Source organism: Castor canadensis, chromosome 4 (assembly GCF_047511655.1).
Source record: "Castor canadensis chromosome 4, mCasCan1.hap1v2, whole genome shotgun sequence".
Taxonomy (NCBI): domain Eukaryota; kingdom Metazoa; phylum Chordata; class Mammalia; order Rodentia; family Castoridae; genus Castor; species Castor canadensis.
The window spans coordinates 38,683,126-38,698,678 of NC_133389.1; the positions used below are offsets into that span (position 1 = coordinate 38,683,126).

Here is a 15,553-nt window from a genome sequence, read left to right on the forward strand (position 1 = left end):
CTACTTTTGAAAATTACATTCTAGGCTAGGACCTGAGCATGGGTTGTCTCAGACCCTCCACAGGGTTGAAAACACCACCCTCCTTTTAAGCTATCTATGTTTCCCCATGAGTCTCCATCAATCGCTACCACCATGTCCCCGTCTCCCCTCTCCCTCACCACCAGTCTGATCCCCACCCAGTAGATAAGCATCTCCCCAAATGTGCATGGCTTAGTCGATCGTGCCAAGTCTTTACTGGACTCTGTGCTATGGCTTCCAAGACCCTGCAAGATCTCACCTGCTCACTGCGTCATCTTATCTCATCTCATGTGGGCTCTGTCCTCCTCCTCACTCCATAGCATGTCTTCTCAAGATGACCAGCAGGTCCCCAGGCACACCAAGGCCTATTCTCCCCTTGCCCAGCATCTAGAAAGCTCTTTCCTCTCCTCCTATTCTTCAGCATTCAGCCTAATGCCTGGGAGGTTCTTGGGCCAGTTCCATCCCACTCTCCTCTTTTCTAATGAATTTTCTTAATTAGTGTTTAATTACAGGAATATTTTACTGATAAAAGTCTCCTTTTATCAGAGATAGCCACTGTTATACATTTTGGTGAATAAAGTAGATTTTAAAAATGAAATGTATGATTGTACACTCTTTTTATACAGCAGATGATTTGGCAAGTGTGCTGCTATTTCTGTGTTGTATATTTCTTATAACTGCTGGTTGCACATATCCTCTGGCTATACCAGCTTTATTTACTATTTAGCTATTATTAAGAATAGCAGCTCTTTGCTATTAGAAGTGATGTCGTAACAAGGATCCCTGCCCGTGTCCTTGTGTACTTTTGCAAGGTCTCAAGGGTACATTCCATATCCCTGTTACCATCTGCCACACAGCCATTTGCTTCCTTCAAAAGCCCTCTCTGAAAGCTACACATCTCTACTTGCTCTCACATTCACTTACACTGCTGTATGAAACTGTGAGCTTCCCAAGAGTCACATCCACCATGATATCCTAAGATACAAGAATGTGGTAGGCACAAGGAAATAGGTGAAGAGTAAATGGATAAATATGATTTTGTTCCTTTATTCCCAGAAGCTGGTATTCCTGTTAGCAATTAAATTCTGAAGCTCAGAAAATGTTGATATGAAGATGTCTAATAATGGAAAACTACTTTGGAATAAAATAACCAGTATTAGGGGTTACGCTTTCTAGAGATTTGATGGCATTCTCATTTACTTACAGACACAAGCTATTATGGATGTGGACCCAAATCCACGAACACAAACAAAAAGGTTAGTCTCCAGCACTTTATTTTATTTTATTTTTTTTTTTGGTGGTACTGGGGTTCGAATTAAGTGCCCTGGTCCTTTTTGCTTTAGTTTATTTTTCAGGTAGGTCTTGCTTTTGGCTCAAGCCTGGCCTCAAACCTTGATACTCCTACGTCCACCTCCCTCCTAGCTGGGGTGACAGATGGGCACCACCACACACGATTTGTTTGTTGAGCTAGGGTCTCACTTTTTTTTTGTCCCAGCTGACTTCGAACTGCATGCTCCCATCTCCGTCTCCCATGTTGCCAATAATTTCTTTGTTCTGATTTTGTGATCCAAACTATCTTTGCGCTTGGAAAGCAAATTTGCAAAGCTTGTTATACGTTTAAAAAATGTAGAAGAAGAAAAATAGTTTTTCAGTTCCACTTAATTTGTTTCACTTCAGAAAGCCTGGCTGTGGTGACAGCCATGACACCTCCTGTCCTCACCAGCCCTGCCCTGCCCTGCCATGCAAGCAGGCCCTGACTGGCCACTTCCTCACAAGGGCTCATCTCTGGTCAATTTTTAATCTCATGTTTATAAAAGCAAAACTGAATGACTGGAGAATAAAACCTTGGGAATGAGTTATTTCTCTATAGCTGAGTACTCCTGAGGTGCGATATAATGGTCTCTGGATCCCTTGCTGAGTTACTGTGTTTGGGGACATAGTTCTCTCAAGATGATCAGACATTCAGGCTCCAGACACCCATCCTGAAGGTGCCCAGGCTTCTCCAAGTTCTGCAGGATACTTTCCCAGCACGGGTCAGGTGTCCCTGGTTCTTTGCTTGCCTACATCTCCAACTGACCTCTGGGGGTGAGGGATAGGAGAACAGGCTTTCTCTTGGAGACCAATAGTCACTCCTTTATCCGATTCACTTAATTTCTATGTCAGTACCCTTCTGCAAGGCAGTTCACGTGGTTGACTCTTAATCTTCACAGGAACCTCTATTCGTGTCTCCATTCACAGATGAGAAGTTGAAGCACAGAGAGGGTAAGGACCTTGCCCTGGGTCACAGAGCTAGCAAGCTAGGATTAAAACCAGCTAGTCAAACATTAGCATCATGAGCCTAATTACTATGCAGTGCTCTCTCTCTTATGATAAATGGCGGGGGCGGGGGGGGGGAGGTCTCTTCTATTTAATAGCTAGAAGACACCATTCATCCTTCTTTTGGATTCTTTCCTGAGCATTGGTGGCTCTTCCAGCTGTAGTCATACACTTATGGAGTCTATGACTCTCACCCATTGCTCTATCACTCTCCCCTGCCCATCCCACCAAGGCCCCACATACACTAGGAGGTAAAAGGATGACGCGGATGTTACAGCGCACCAGGAGACGTATTTGGACCACCCTAAGCCCACGTTAATTCTCATCAGTCCCTGAAGGGTAGCAATGACCTCATTTAGAGATAATATTTTTCAGTATAAGCATGATGTTTATGTCCTCCTCATCAGCAGAGCACATGGAGTGAGACAGCAAGACCTGAGGGCCAGGTTTCTTTGGGTCCATCCCAAGGGCTCCCTCACAAAACGATCTACCACCTGTGCCCAGTAGAGACTGCTTTTTTGCTGTCAATTTTGGCCCCTTCAGTCTACACTTTCAGGCCTTATTTCCCTTTTTGTTTAATGTTCATCAGTGCAGAGTTTCTTCCCGGCTCCCTCTACAGACTTCTATCAAGCAGACAATCCCATGCCTCTTTCCATGAGCGGACTCGATCAGCTTCTCTTAGTACTGGTTACAAAGCCCCTGCTTCACTTCTGCAGGGATACTGGGAAATACAGGGCTTTAAGGAAAGAGATGCCTGCTCTCCAAGGGAATGCCTACACATGCCCACATCTGCATGAATTGTTGGGGGAAAACCAAGTTTTACAACATGGCTGTGAATGTGCAGAACCTAGATGGGAAGGTGTGTGTAATAGGAAACGTGAGGTCTGTACAGGTCACAGGGAAGCAGTGAGCAGTGAACTAGAGCCTTCTCTGTGAAGTGTGTTTACTGCCACTCCCACGTAAACAGGTCATCTCTTCCTAAAACCTCGTATCAGAGGAACCCTCTCTAGCTTGAGAAACACTCGCACTCAAGGAACTACTGGCTTGGAAAGTGGGCAGTGGTGTCAGTTTTGGCACTTCCTGAGATGGCAACATCACACTGTTTTCCAGGGATGTATTTTCCTCTTCTCTGCTCCCTTGCTTTGGTTTTCCTGGGTAACGATCTGGGCTTCACCCATCACCTATGAGTACGTGAATTCCAGAAGAGCCTATCCAACTGACTGTGGGGATTCCTGTTTGTCTTACCCACAGATACGTCAAACTTCACATGCCCAAAGCTGATGGTGCCGCCTGGGAATCAGTTCAGACTTCACCCTGCATTCCTGTCATTGTCCTATAAACCATGTCCTCTGCATTTACTATCTTCCCCTACTTTCCATTCTCCCTGCACACTGCCCCATCTCTTCCCTGCCCCCTGTGCAGCCTGCTCTCCTCCAGGGCTCCAAGAGAGCCGTCATTGAAACACAGCCCTCATCTCACCCTTCCACTTGAACTCGCCCGTGTTTCTGCTCAGTTTTAAGGATACTATGCTGCCAATTTCTTAAGAACCTAGAAAAGATCCTCAGATTCGATCCAGCCAAGTCTGAACCATTAAGAAATCTATAATCTGGTACAGTGGATTTTTAAGAAATCAGAAAAATTGCCCCAGAAATCAGAAGCTTTGCAAAATGACTACTTCTTCACTCCTCAATGCCTCTTCCTCTACCTGGTGCAAGCCCTCCAGGCTCCAAGCTCCCTCTCCTTGCCTCCTACCCATTGCTAATCAGTAATCAGAAAGAGCTGCTATGTGTCAGAAGCACTGGCTGTCTTCCACTTATCCCTACTTCAGGAGGTCACAACCCCTGTCAGTGAAATCTCATTTTTAATGAATCCTTTACCATCAGATAAACCTTCCCAAGTAGCTACTTGCTGCTCATGGTAACAGTGGTTGTGAATCTAGTTGTTGTGAAATCCTCTAGCGTGTTGATGCTGGTACACAAAATACGAAGTCCCAGTTCATGTCCATATTAATTTAACAATTGCCTTCTTTAATAGAACAATATCCGGGAAAGCTCTAGGGCATGGAGTGACTAATAACAACAAAAATACTGGCTAAGTGCACATTTGTGCTGTCTAGCCTAACTCTGGCATGGCCTCCTCATGTTGAGTTTACACAGGAGACTCAGGTCAGGCCTGGGGACCATGCCTCTGCTCTCAACTATCACAACCACTCCCTATAGCACGTGGCCAAAACCTACTTCAGGAGCCAGGACCAAGCAGACCACCTGCAAGGCAGATTTTGTAGGTTAACATTGTGTAACACTAGCTTGTCTCATAGTATTTTTTTTTTTTACTTATAAATGGATTGCCCATTGCCAACTGCTTCCAAGAAAAAAGATAGGGCTTTTCTGCTAGTCTGCTACAGACCCTGCTGGTAATCAGCGAATGAATTCTGTAACCCTGGCAACCAAGCCCTGTGGATAAGTCCTGCCCTAAAACTCACAAGCATGCAAATACATCTCCTTCCTGTCAAAATATGGGGAGATGAGCTCACCCACACAGAGGATTCCATAGTTAGGCTCCCCCTTGCCCACTCCTTCCTGTGGCTGGTGGAGAGACGCCAAACCCCTTCCTCACTCCTGCAGAAGCAGAAAACATATTGTCTCCAATCATCTCCCCATAGCTCTACCCACAGGCTCGGCCCCAAGGCTTGGCTCCCCTCATCCCACCACCCGCTGGGTCACTAATTGGTGTGCACCAGCTGTGAGCCCTGAAAGTGCTAAGACAGCTTAGTCTCCTCAGCCGCAATAAGTGCTACTCAACTGCGGCCTTCTGTTTCTGTTCTCTATGGCTCCCTTCCTCCATCTCCTTTGGGAACGGCTGGTTAGTTGTTACTAACTAGGAAAACTAATTCCAGTGTTGCAGTTATTGCTCTGAACATTTTCAGAACTCCTCTCTGAAACCATCTTAGTGCCCATTTATGAGAAAAACAAGCAAATCAACATGATTATTTCAGGATCAAAATCAAGAGACGACGCAGCTCAGGAGGATTATGCAAACATTTGCTCTGAATGATGTTTTGCTTTCTCAGCAAATCTAACTCATAACAAACAACAGACAAAACACTGTCACTACTTAACACATTCTATGGAGTCAGAGAGTGGCTCCAGGTATGTCTGGTTGTGAGTTTAGGCTCTGGACCAAGTGTCATAACCCAGCAGTGTCACTTACTACCTCCATGATAAAGGGCATCTTCCTCGTCTCTCTGTGCCTGTTTCCTTATCTATAATATGTGGAGGAGCCCAGCACCAGTGGCTCATGCCTGTAATCCTAGTGACTCAGGAGGCAGAGATCAGGAGGATCATGGTTCGAAGCCAGTCCAGACAAATAGTTTGCGAGACCCTATCTCAAAAAACCCCTTCACCAAAAAGGGCTGGTGGAGTGGCTCGAGGCGTAGGCCCTGAGTTCAAGCCCCAGTATCACAAAACTAACTAAATAAAATAAAATAAATGTGGAGGATACTACTACCTTCTCTGTAGAATTTATGGCACACGTCAGACTGCTTAGCACAATAGCCAGCACAAAGGGACTGCTCCATAAGTGCAGGTCCCCTCCCTATGGCTGCTATTATTTACCTCCCACACAGTGAAAAGAGAAGAGCTAGGCATTTTCCAAGACAGCACAAACAGGCTGCAGTGAGGAAGGAGGATGAGCCTCCCTAAGCAAGTCACACGGGAAGAGGCTCACACTGCAGACACTAACGATAGATTTATGTACACAGTGAGAGAGATAACGAACTTACTTGAAAGATATCAGAGAGATGGGGATAAAATTGTCAAAAAGCTAATATTTAAATGTATAAAAAATTTATATTCTATTTACTTTTGTATCTGAAAATTTCCATACAAAATATAAAAGAGAGGTAAACCAAGCTCAGAAAGCCAAATATTGCATGCTTTTGCTCACATGTGGACTCTAGAACTGAAATGATGATGGCAATAGTAATAATGACGATGGGACTTGAGTGTAAAATGGGGACTGTCTAGGTGGAGGGTGAAAGGAGAATACTGGGGGCTGAAGAGGATTGAAGAACGTTACATTTATCTATATATTGAAGGATATTATATAGATAAATGTAACGTACTTCAATACTATCCTCATATATATCTAGACAGGCTACATCAATCTATAGACATATCAATCCCACCTCCATATACCTTTATTAGTTATACTGACACCTGTACACCTATATATCTTCTATATAAAGATATATAGATAGCTGAAGATATATAGATATATATGAAGATAGTATCATGAAATCCACCAAACACTGTTTGAAAAAGGGGAAGAGCGGGGAGGGTGGCTAATGGAATCTAATAGAGGGGGTGAACTTGTTCAAAGTATACTGTACACATCCATGGCATTATCATAATGCAATCCCCTTGTACTATTAATTTATGCTAACTAACATAGTAAAAACAAGAAAATAAAAGAGTAGCTGTTTGTCAATTAAAACAGACAAGTCACCTAGAAGACAAATGAGCTAAAGGTCTAAACAGGGAATTCTTAGGAAATACCAATAGCATCTCCCTCAATGAAGCAAGGAAAGAGGTACAACCTCAGAGTAGTCACAAAACACAAAGCAAAACCCCAAGTCACCACATGTCACCTTTGAGAATTTCAAAAACTCTGAAAAACCTTCTAACATCCAGTGCTGGTGATGGTTGTCTCTCCTGGGACAGCTGAGGCCAGGCTTCATCCCTCTGCTGTTAGGATCCAGTCCATCTGCACGTCAAACCACTGGGTTCCTGACTGCGAATTCCAGGTCTGGCCATACCTGATTACTGCCCACCTCCTGGCCAAGTATGGGTTTACAGTCTTAGCACTTTGCAATATATTACAATGAGTATCCCTATGTAACATATAGTAGGCATTTTTTCTTGTCTTTATTTCTAGTCCAACTTACATGGAAAGACCTTGTAATTCCTGTCTTTCACTTTTTTACTCCTTGACTATCATTTGACAGCATCAGCAGCCAAGAGGAGAGCTGTCCTCATTGCCCCTCAGTGTTGATTCTCCAATCCCACTCAAACCTCTCTGGTTAGTTAGCCTGTGTTCTGTTCCTCCAACACGTTTGGGACACCTAGCTATGGAATACTGCACCTCTCTTTTGTAATCATGGTCCTGTAGGGCAACTTGTTTTATGCTAGGGTCATAGTCCATCCTATCTTTTTTTTCGGAATGAGATCGATGGGAAGCCAATTAGAACTTTGATGGTTGGATACTGAGAGCAGTGTGAGATTTGGTCAAGCCTTCAGTTCCCTAAGAAGAGGTTCCACATATTTCCTGAGAATTTGCGAGTAAAACTCTCAAATTCTCATTAAAGCAAAAAACCAGAAAAAGGATTCTTTTGTACATTTTGTAGGCCATTCCACATCTCCTTTCTTGCTAAGAAATACTGTCTCCAAGACATTTGTTTATAAAATATCAATGAAGTATTTTTAAACTAGAAATACTCCTAGAGACCTGCATTTTAACTCATTTATTATATTTGCTTATAAAAGTCAAATTTGAACACACACATGAACATTTAAGGTAGGTCCACAGAGTTCCAGCCTCTAAGAAAGCTACCCATCTAATAGCCAAGACATTTCCTATCACGACATCATTCCAAGGAAGAGGAGAAAATTACAACCAATTATCTGCCACCCACTAAGGCAGGGTTTCTCAGATTCAGCACTACTGACATTTTAGATCAGATAATTATTTGGCAAGGGGCACCCTGGACATTATAGAACAGCATCCCTCAACTCTATCTACTAGATGCCAGTATCCCTGGCCCCATGCTCCAGTTAATGCACCAAAAGTGTGTCCAGGTGTCCCCTGGGTGGAAAAAAATCAACCTTGGTTGAGAATTATTTCCTTAAAGGACCACTGGGCTAATCTCAGCTTGTTTTAACCTCTCCAATAGCCCAACTGTCTATGGGCTCCTCACCAACCACTTTCTCCCCATCTGGCTCTGTGTGTCCCCCAAACCATCTTGTTTCATTCCCTTCTCCAACTTCCTTGGTCTTCCACTGTACCCTGGCAACTCCTGATCAGCCATCAGCAAGATCCCCTATAGTTTCACTCTCTTTACAGAATACTCCTTTGTATTCCTTGCTCTAACCCCAGCCAACACTATTCCTTACAGCCCTCTCATCTGGCACCGTGGGTTTTCTCTTTGCCAATTACACAAAGTACCACATACTCCTCTTTGTCAATTCCAGTCCCCTTTGTCTCAACCTCCCTCAGAGACCTAGAGTCCCCTAGAGTAGGAGTTAGAGAACTGCAACTTGCAACATGTTTTCAATAGACTGTGAGTAAGAATGGTTTTTACATTTTAAATGGTTCAAAAAATCCAAGAAAATGCTTCATCACAGATAAAATTTAAATCTCAGTGTACATAAATAAGATGTCACTAGGATAGAGCTATGTTCTTTCAGGCCCTGTCATTGATGGCTACTTCTGTACCACGAGGCACAATTCAATTGAGTAGTTACAACAGAGACTGACCCACGGAGCTTAACGTATTTACTTTGTGCCACAGGTGGAGAAAGCCTGCTGACCCCTGCCTTGAAGCACGTGGCACTAGTCTGTACAGTCCTCTTCCCAACCAGTTGTCATCATCCAAAGCTTGCCAGGTCACTCTTCCATGTACATTAAAATATACACATGACTGAAAACTGGATGACACAATGGATAACATCAGCGGCTGAATGAAGTTCAAAATGACCTCTACAAGTTGGAATGTAATGTGGAACCCAACAGGATGAAATTTAAAGTTCATGAACTAGGTCCTGTGCAGTGTTCTGTATTAGAAAGACTGTAGGACAGAATGGAAGGAGACCTGTTGTGTGTTGACAGGGGAAGAGCTGGGATTAAAAAAGAAAACAGTTGGGATAGGGACATTTAGATCAGGAAAGTGTATGGACACTCTGGAAAGAGAGAGTCTGAAACTGGCAGTACAGCCCACCTCTTGACTCCTGCTTTGGGTAAGATAAACTTTTAAAACTTTTTAGTTCTAAAATCAAATATATATGATTACAGTTTAAACCAGACACTTTTTTTTTTTGCTAATTAGATGCTCTGCAGTAATCTTCTCAGTAATAAATAAAAGGGCACATTTTTTTCTTTCTTCCAATCAAATATGCGAATTTTGGAGGCAAAGATGAAACTTATTATGGCACACAGATGTTTTGGGTGACAGGTAGCCAATAAATTCTTACCTAGTTGGCCAATGCCTAGTGTGGAATTCTATTTCCTAAGAAACCAAAGCACACAAATGTGAGTTCAGAGTCTTATTAGTCATTTCTAGAACAATAGTACATAACCTAGCAGGCTTATGTGTGTAGGGAGACTTGGAGGTGTTCTTTTTTTCAATTCTCTTTGTTACATGTACCTGAATAAAAATATAACTGCATGCATATAAATCAAATTCTGGAGTCAGAAGTGTGAATGACATTCAATGAATAGGCTTAGGAGTGCTGGTTGGGAAGTATTTTTCTGGACTTTGAACATTGAGAGACAAGGGCCAAGACAGGCTTATCCACAGCTCAGCCACCCCCAGTCCTGTCTTTCAGTGCTAGACACCTACCCCACGTGTACAGCAAGGTGGATAATGTCCTGCTTGGATCCTACAGAGGCTCATTGTGAGGATGAAATTCAAATGATTTAAAAGGACCATGTGAGTGGAGAGGGCCATACACGTTTTAAAACAACATGGTTTCCTTTCTAACTGTTCACATTTATCTCACTTCTTTTCAAAAGTATTGGCATTACAAGTCAAAGAAAGATAAAATCCAGCCTCAACTTCCTTGCAAGTGGTATCTGCAGGCCTGTTGCTACAAGGGAGCAGAAAGCAAAGCCAGGACGTTCTTACAACAAGAGCAACAGAGGTCAGACATGCTGTGTCTTTCCTGGTCTGCAGGGGATGACACACAATGGGCTATTTGATTCTAAGGTACTGTTTTTAGGTACAGATGTTGAATAGGTGACTAAGCTAGCTCTGCAGGCAGGGACCATTTCCCATTTTGCTTCTTGTCATCCTTTCCCTCCATCCTACTCTCACCCTGGCCAAAATTGCACTGTCACTTTGGGACCATAGGCAAAGTCTGTCCAACAGGCTCTGTGGAGACTCATTCACTCCACAATCATCAGTTTATGTACAGTATTTCCTATCTTTATAAGCCGGAAAGTATTTTTTCTCCAATGAATCCTACTAAATTTATACAAAAGCAATAATTTCAGCAAAATGAAACATTCATCCTATTTGAAAAGAATGAAAGCAGCAGCATTCAGAGCAGTGTCTCTGGAACCTTACTTCAATTCCCACAGGCTCCAGAACTTTGAGACTGTCAAGTGGAGGATGGTCTTCATCACTGCTGTCTTCCTTGTCAACTTATCACAAGGCATTGTCACCTGAACTCACAACCATTGAAAAGTGTAACAGCAAGAAACAGACCAGAAACAAATATGACACTAGTCAGACAGCAAGAAAACAAATAATGTTGACAAGACCCATCTCACCCCTGCCCTCAGCATCTTTGATAGCTTTTAAACACAGAGTTTTCCATAATTGTATACACTGTCCTCAACTCTCTCCATGTTCATTTCTTGAGCCCTTAGCTTGGAGCACTGCTAGGGGAGGGCTTCAGGTGCTTTTGGTTTGAGCACTGGCTGAGTTTCTTCAAGATCTTGGATCACAAAATGATCACAGTAGATGTTCTCAGAGACAAATATTTGTAGATGGGGAGTCCCTGGGGCTATGGGTTAGAGAGGGCATGTCAACAGGTACCAGGCATGTCACATACCTCTCTGGCCATGCTCTCCTTCTCCTTCCTGGTTAACAGGTACCCAAAAGGCATAGCCTGGTGTGTGACACCATGACTATTGGCTGCTTAGGTCACCTCTTGGTAATGGAGATTTGGATAGAAGGAATGATTCCCTCAGCAATGGAGAAGAGACACACATCTTGATAGCTGAGTTTCTTACGGTCATCCAACTAATGCCGAGTTATTTTCTTCTTCACCACTCGTCAGGTAACCTAAATTTGGCTCCCAAAAATATCTCTATTTAGGAGGGGAACACTCCAGCCAAATGACATGATCACTACTTGTGTCCTGCCACAGCAGGAAGTGAATGGGTCAGTCCTCCAGTGGACTAGAGAGGTATGGCCTGGTCCTCAAAGCCCATCACCCCAGTGAACTTGCAGCATCCACTCGGAAGCAGACAACTGGATCCAGACCCCAAAGCAGGTTGGCTATCCTTTTACTGCACCTGTTTTTCAGAACCACTCAAGCTTCCATAGATTCGTCAAACTTCCTATTTAAATCAGTATTTCCCTCAGGACTGCTTAACCTCACTATTGTTTTTTCCATTTACCGTTCTCATTCTCTTTCTAGCAACATAGATATGAGGTTCATAAAGACAAATATCATGCCTTTCCCACCTCCATGTCTTCAAGCTTTTGAACAGTTCTGACCTACAATGGCCACTCAGTGACTAAGTGATGGGATTAGCATTTGCTTAGATATAAAGGGACAGAGCTTTTTAAACTACACAGGTTTATTCTATGTAACTAAAACCAATTTTGTGTATTGCCACAAGTGTCTCAATAGTCTTACAGACTTCGATTTCTATGGTAACCTACTGTGCTTCTCTAGGCCCTAGTTTTGTGTTTTGGATTCTTCTTCCAATTTATAAAACAGCTCTCCTGCCTTAACATTACTGAAAAATTAAATAATATAAAAACACAGGTGGTGGAAAATGAGTTCATGAAGTTAGGAAGATAAGTCTATGCATGCCACCAAGGGCTACCTTACCTGGAATATTCCCTGGCAGTGGTGGTTTAATGGTAGAGAAGAGGCAGGAGGCAAGACCAGAGGATGCTAACTATCAATGGAGAGGGAGTAGCTCTGGACACCTGCATTTTGTGGCCTTTCTCCCTCTTTTCACTGGTACCCTGACACCTCTCCCCACAGCTGGATTAGGCTTACTTTTCACAGAGATCTCGCACTTGGCTGGGCTTGAAGGTGGGAACCGACTGGGAGCAGGGACTGGTGGGAGCTGACAGTGGACTCTTGATGTTCTGTATTGAGTGTCGACGGCTCCTTCTGCGGTCAAGGCCTTGAGGCTCACCCCCGCTGCCACCAGAACACATGCTGGCCCTCCTCCGGTCCCGGAGCCCGCTGGGGGGTGGCTCTGCGGTCTCATCACCATCCTCATGCCTAAGCACCATCTGAAAAAGTAGAGCACACCCAGGGCAAGGTCAGACTTGACAGCCTTTCTTAGGCTTTGCATGTCAGGCCGTAATGTGGATTTAATTGTGGTCTTTTGCCACACTAAGAACCTCTGCTCTAGCAAGTTCATCCCAACCACACACGTCCAGAAGCCAAGCAGAGTCTTCAACCACAAGGTCTTGCCACTGTGCATTCTTCCAACCACATGGACACAAAAAGGACAATTAATATCATGAGAAAACTGAGAAACATTTTAATTATCTGAAATCTAATTCTGTTCACTTTTCATCACTGTGACCAAATACCTGAGAGGGTCAAGTTAAAGGAGGAAAGATTTATTTTGGCTCATGGTTTCAGGCCATGGTCAGCTGGCTCTCTTGCTTTTAGGCCTGCAGCAGGGCAGAAGCAACATGGCGAAAGGGCATGGCAGAGAGAAGCTCTTACCTCATAACAGCCAGGAAGCAGAGAGAGAGAGAGCAACAGAGAGAGATGGGCATGCCTCCGGTGACCTATTTCTCCCAGCCAGGTCCCACCTCCTGCTTTCCACCATCTTCCAAGAATGCCTTCAAATTATAAATCCATCTGTGTGGATTAATGCACTTGGGGGTCAGACCCCTCATGATCCAGTTGCCTCTCAATGATTGAATTCCCCATCTGGGGTGCCAAGCCTTCAATACATTGACCTTTTAGGGAAACACCTCATATCCAAACCATAACACCAATTTACCCTTGGCTCCAGCATCTCCATTTCCTTGGTGTTCATGTTCCCCTGCTCTCCTATGACTGTTCTCAATTCCAGGAGGCAGAGACCCACCAGAGGCCTTGTGGAGGTCATGCCCAATCATTCCTGAGCTGCTTTTGCCAATGACAGTACTCAGAGGAGCACAGAACAGGTGAAGGCCACAAAATCCAGGACAGCAGGACCCCGTCTCCCCTGCCAATCTTGCAGACAGATCTGGCTCAGCAGTACACACTGCTGAAAGCTGGCTGACAGCTGCTGCACTGTCAGGCTGTCCTCAGTCCCTGGTCTTATAGGGTTGGCAGTGGAACCTATAGCTCTGCTTCACAGTCTGTGCATGCAGCAGCAGAACCATACAAGAGAAATAGACTTGACCTCTAGAATAGAGGGGTTTTTTTTCCTTCCAAAAAAGGTCCTCTTAAAAGTGATGCAAATCTACACAGAGAATAATTGACACAGACTTTGCCACTTTGGCTTTCCTGGGGAACCTGAGCCAAAAGACACCATACCTTTCTCCCCTTGCCGTTTTCAGTCCTGCATTTAGTTGGTGCCATCTGCAGAGGTCTTGCTTGTCCTGTTATTGATCTCTCTCCATTGTGGATCCTACTCCAGGGCTTCTCACCTTCAGTTAGAACACATGCCTGGTCCTTTCCCCCAGCTCATCCTGGTACCCAGCCCCCTACCTCAGTCTCGGGCCACATACATTCTCTAAATTGGGGCAGTAAGAAGAATACTAGTTTTGGTGTTGACCAGACTTTTGTATGCATGCCACTAACAAAGCAGGTATGATCTGGAGCAAATAATGTGCCCTCTCTCTGGCTTACCTAGGGAGAAGTACAGACCTGGGATTGCAGGTTTGTGACGAGGATAACATGAGAAGCATCAAGGGCAGAGCCTCTCTGTGGCTGGTACTCAAGAAATGACTGTCCCTCCTACCCAAACCTAAGCTAAGGTGATGTGGCCAGGATGCCCATAAGTTCCTATAGGACACAGAAAGGGCAAGTTAGGCCACCTTCAGTCCAGATGGACTGGGATCAACCAAGTTCAGCAGTCTGTGTTAGCAACTGTGGAATCACATGCCTCCATGGCTCCAAACATGTAAGTTCTCTGGCCTTCTGGGTGCCCCCAGCCCAATCCTACTGTGAGCAATCCTCCCCATGTGAAAGAATGGGGAAACAACATGACGACTAGATAGTTAAGCATCGCCTCTCAACAGAAAACCTGACCACTGCAAAATCAATCACCTTTGTCTAAAGTTTTCACACCTGTGTTCCTCTGACAAGGTGAAGGTGGTTGAGGCCAGGCCACAACCACTGCAGTTCACAGGGCCCTGTCACACCTGAGACACACAGCCTTTAACCAGGAAGTCCACCTCCATCTCCCCTACCCTCCACCTTCAGATAAGATGGACTTAATGTGACCTCTTCTATAGACATGACAGACACGTGCTCTAAAGGGCTGTCAGATATAAAAAGAAATTTAATGATCTTTGACTATTTTATTCCACTAGAATTTACCAGTCAGCTATAATTTTAGAAGGCTTGAGGCAAGAATTGGTTAACAGTTCATCTAAAGTTCTATCTTTATAAAACCTTATTGCAAATTCTTAGGAGACCCTTTCTCTACTGTAAGAACTAAAATTGAAATTATACATTTGGTTATTCACATTGTCATCTCAACTGTAAAATGTCAAGTGACATAGTGTGGGGAACATTTGAGGATAATCACACATCTAACCAACAGCAGCATTTTTGAATACTTGTAGTCAACTTTTCTGTTCTTTATGATATAAAAATTTCTAGGCCATTTGAACTTACTCTGACCTACAGTGTTGATTCTGCTTCTTATTAAGCACATATTTGGAAAGATAAGGTTAATGTCTAAAGTTGAGTTCAGATATTTCTAATTCTTTGTCTTAACCTCAGAGATTCAAGGAACAAATAACATTCTGCTCACAGTTCCTTGCAGAGAGGCACACGGAGTGTGCATGAAGTGAAATTCACTTTCATTGTCCTGTGTCAGGTAAAGGGAGATGACACAAAAGTTAAAAATGAAAAAGAAAAATCTGTGAAAATTGTCAAGGCAATATCCTAAAGTGGACTTGTTTTTTCAAGTTCAGATGCTTGACAAAACACCCTTAAAAGAGTGCAGGGAGGAGGTAGACTCCCAGGAGACCCAATGGACTTGAGCTTGGCAGCCAGGGCCAATGTACCATGAAATT

The 15,553-nt window shown here is 43.8% G+C and overlaps 1 protein-coding gene across 13 annotated transcripts in view; it reads right to left on the minus strand.

Annotated features, from left to right (window-relative positions):
• Window positions 1–15,553, minus strand: part of Fhod3 (formin homology 2 domain containing 3) — a 489,096-nt gene that overhangs the window by 135,539 nt on the left and 338,004 nt on the right. For all 13 annotated transcript variants that reach the window (XM_074069983.1, XM_020174902.2, XM_074069991.1 and 10 more), the window contains one exon: window positions 12,351–12,592. In XM_074069983.1, coding sequence (XP_073926084.1) covers window positions 12,351–12,592 — 242 coding nt within the window. The remainder of the gene's footprint in view (window positions 1–12,350; window positions 12,593–15,553) is intronic.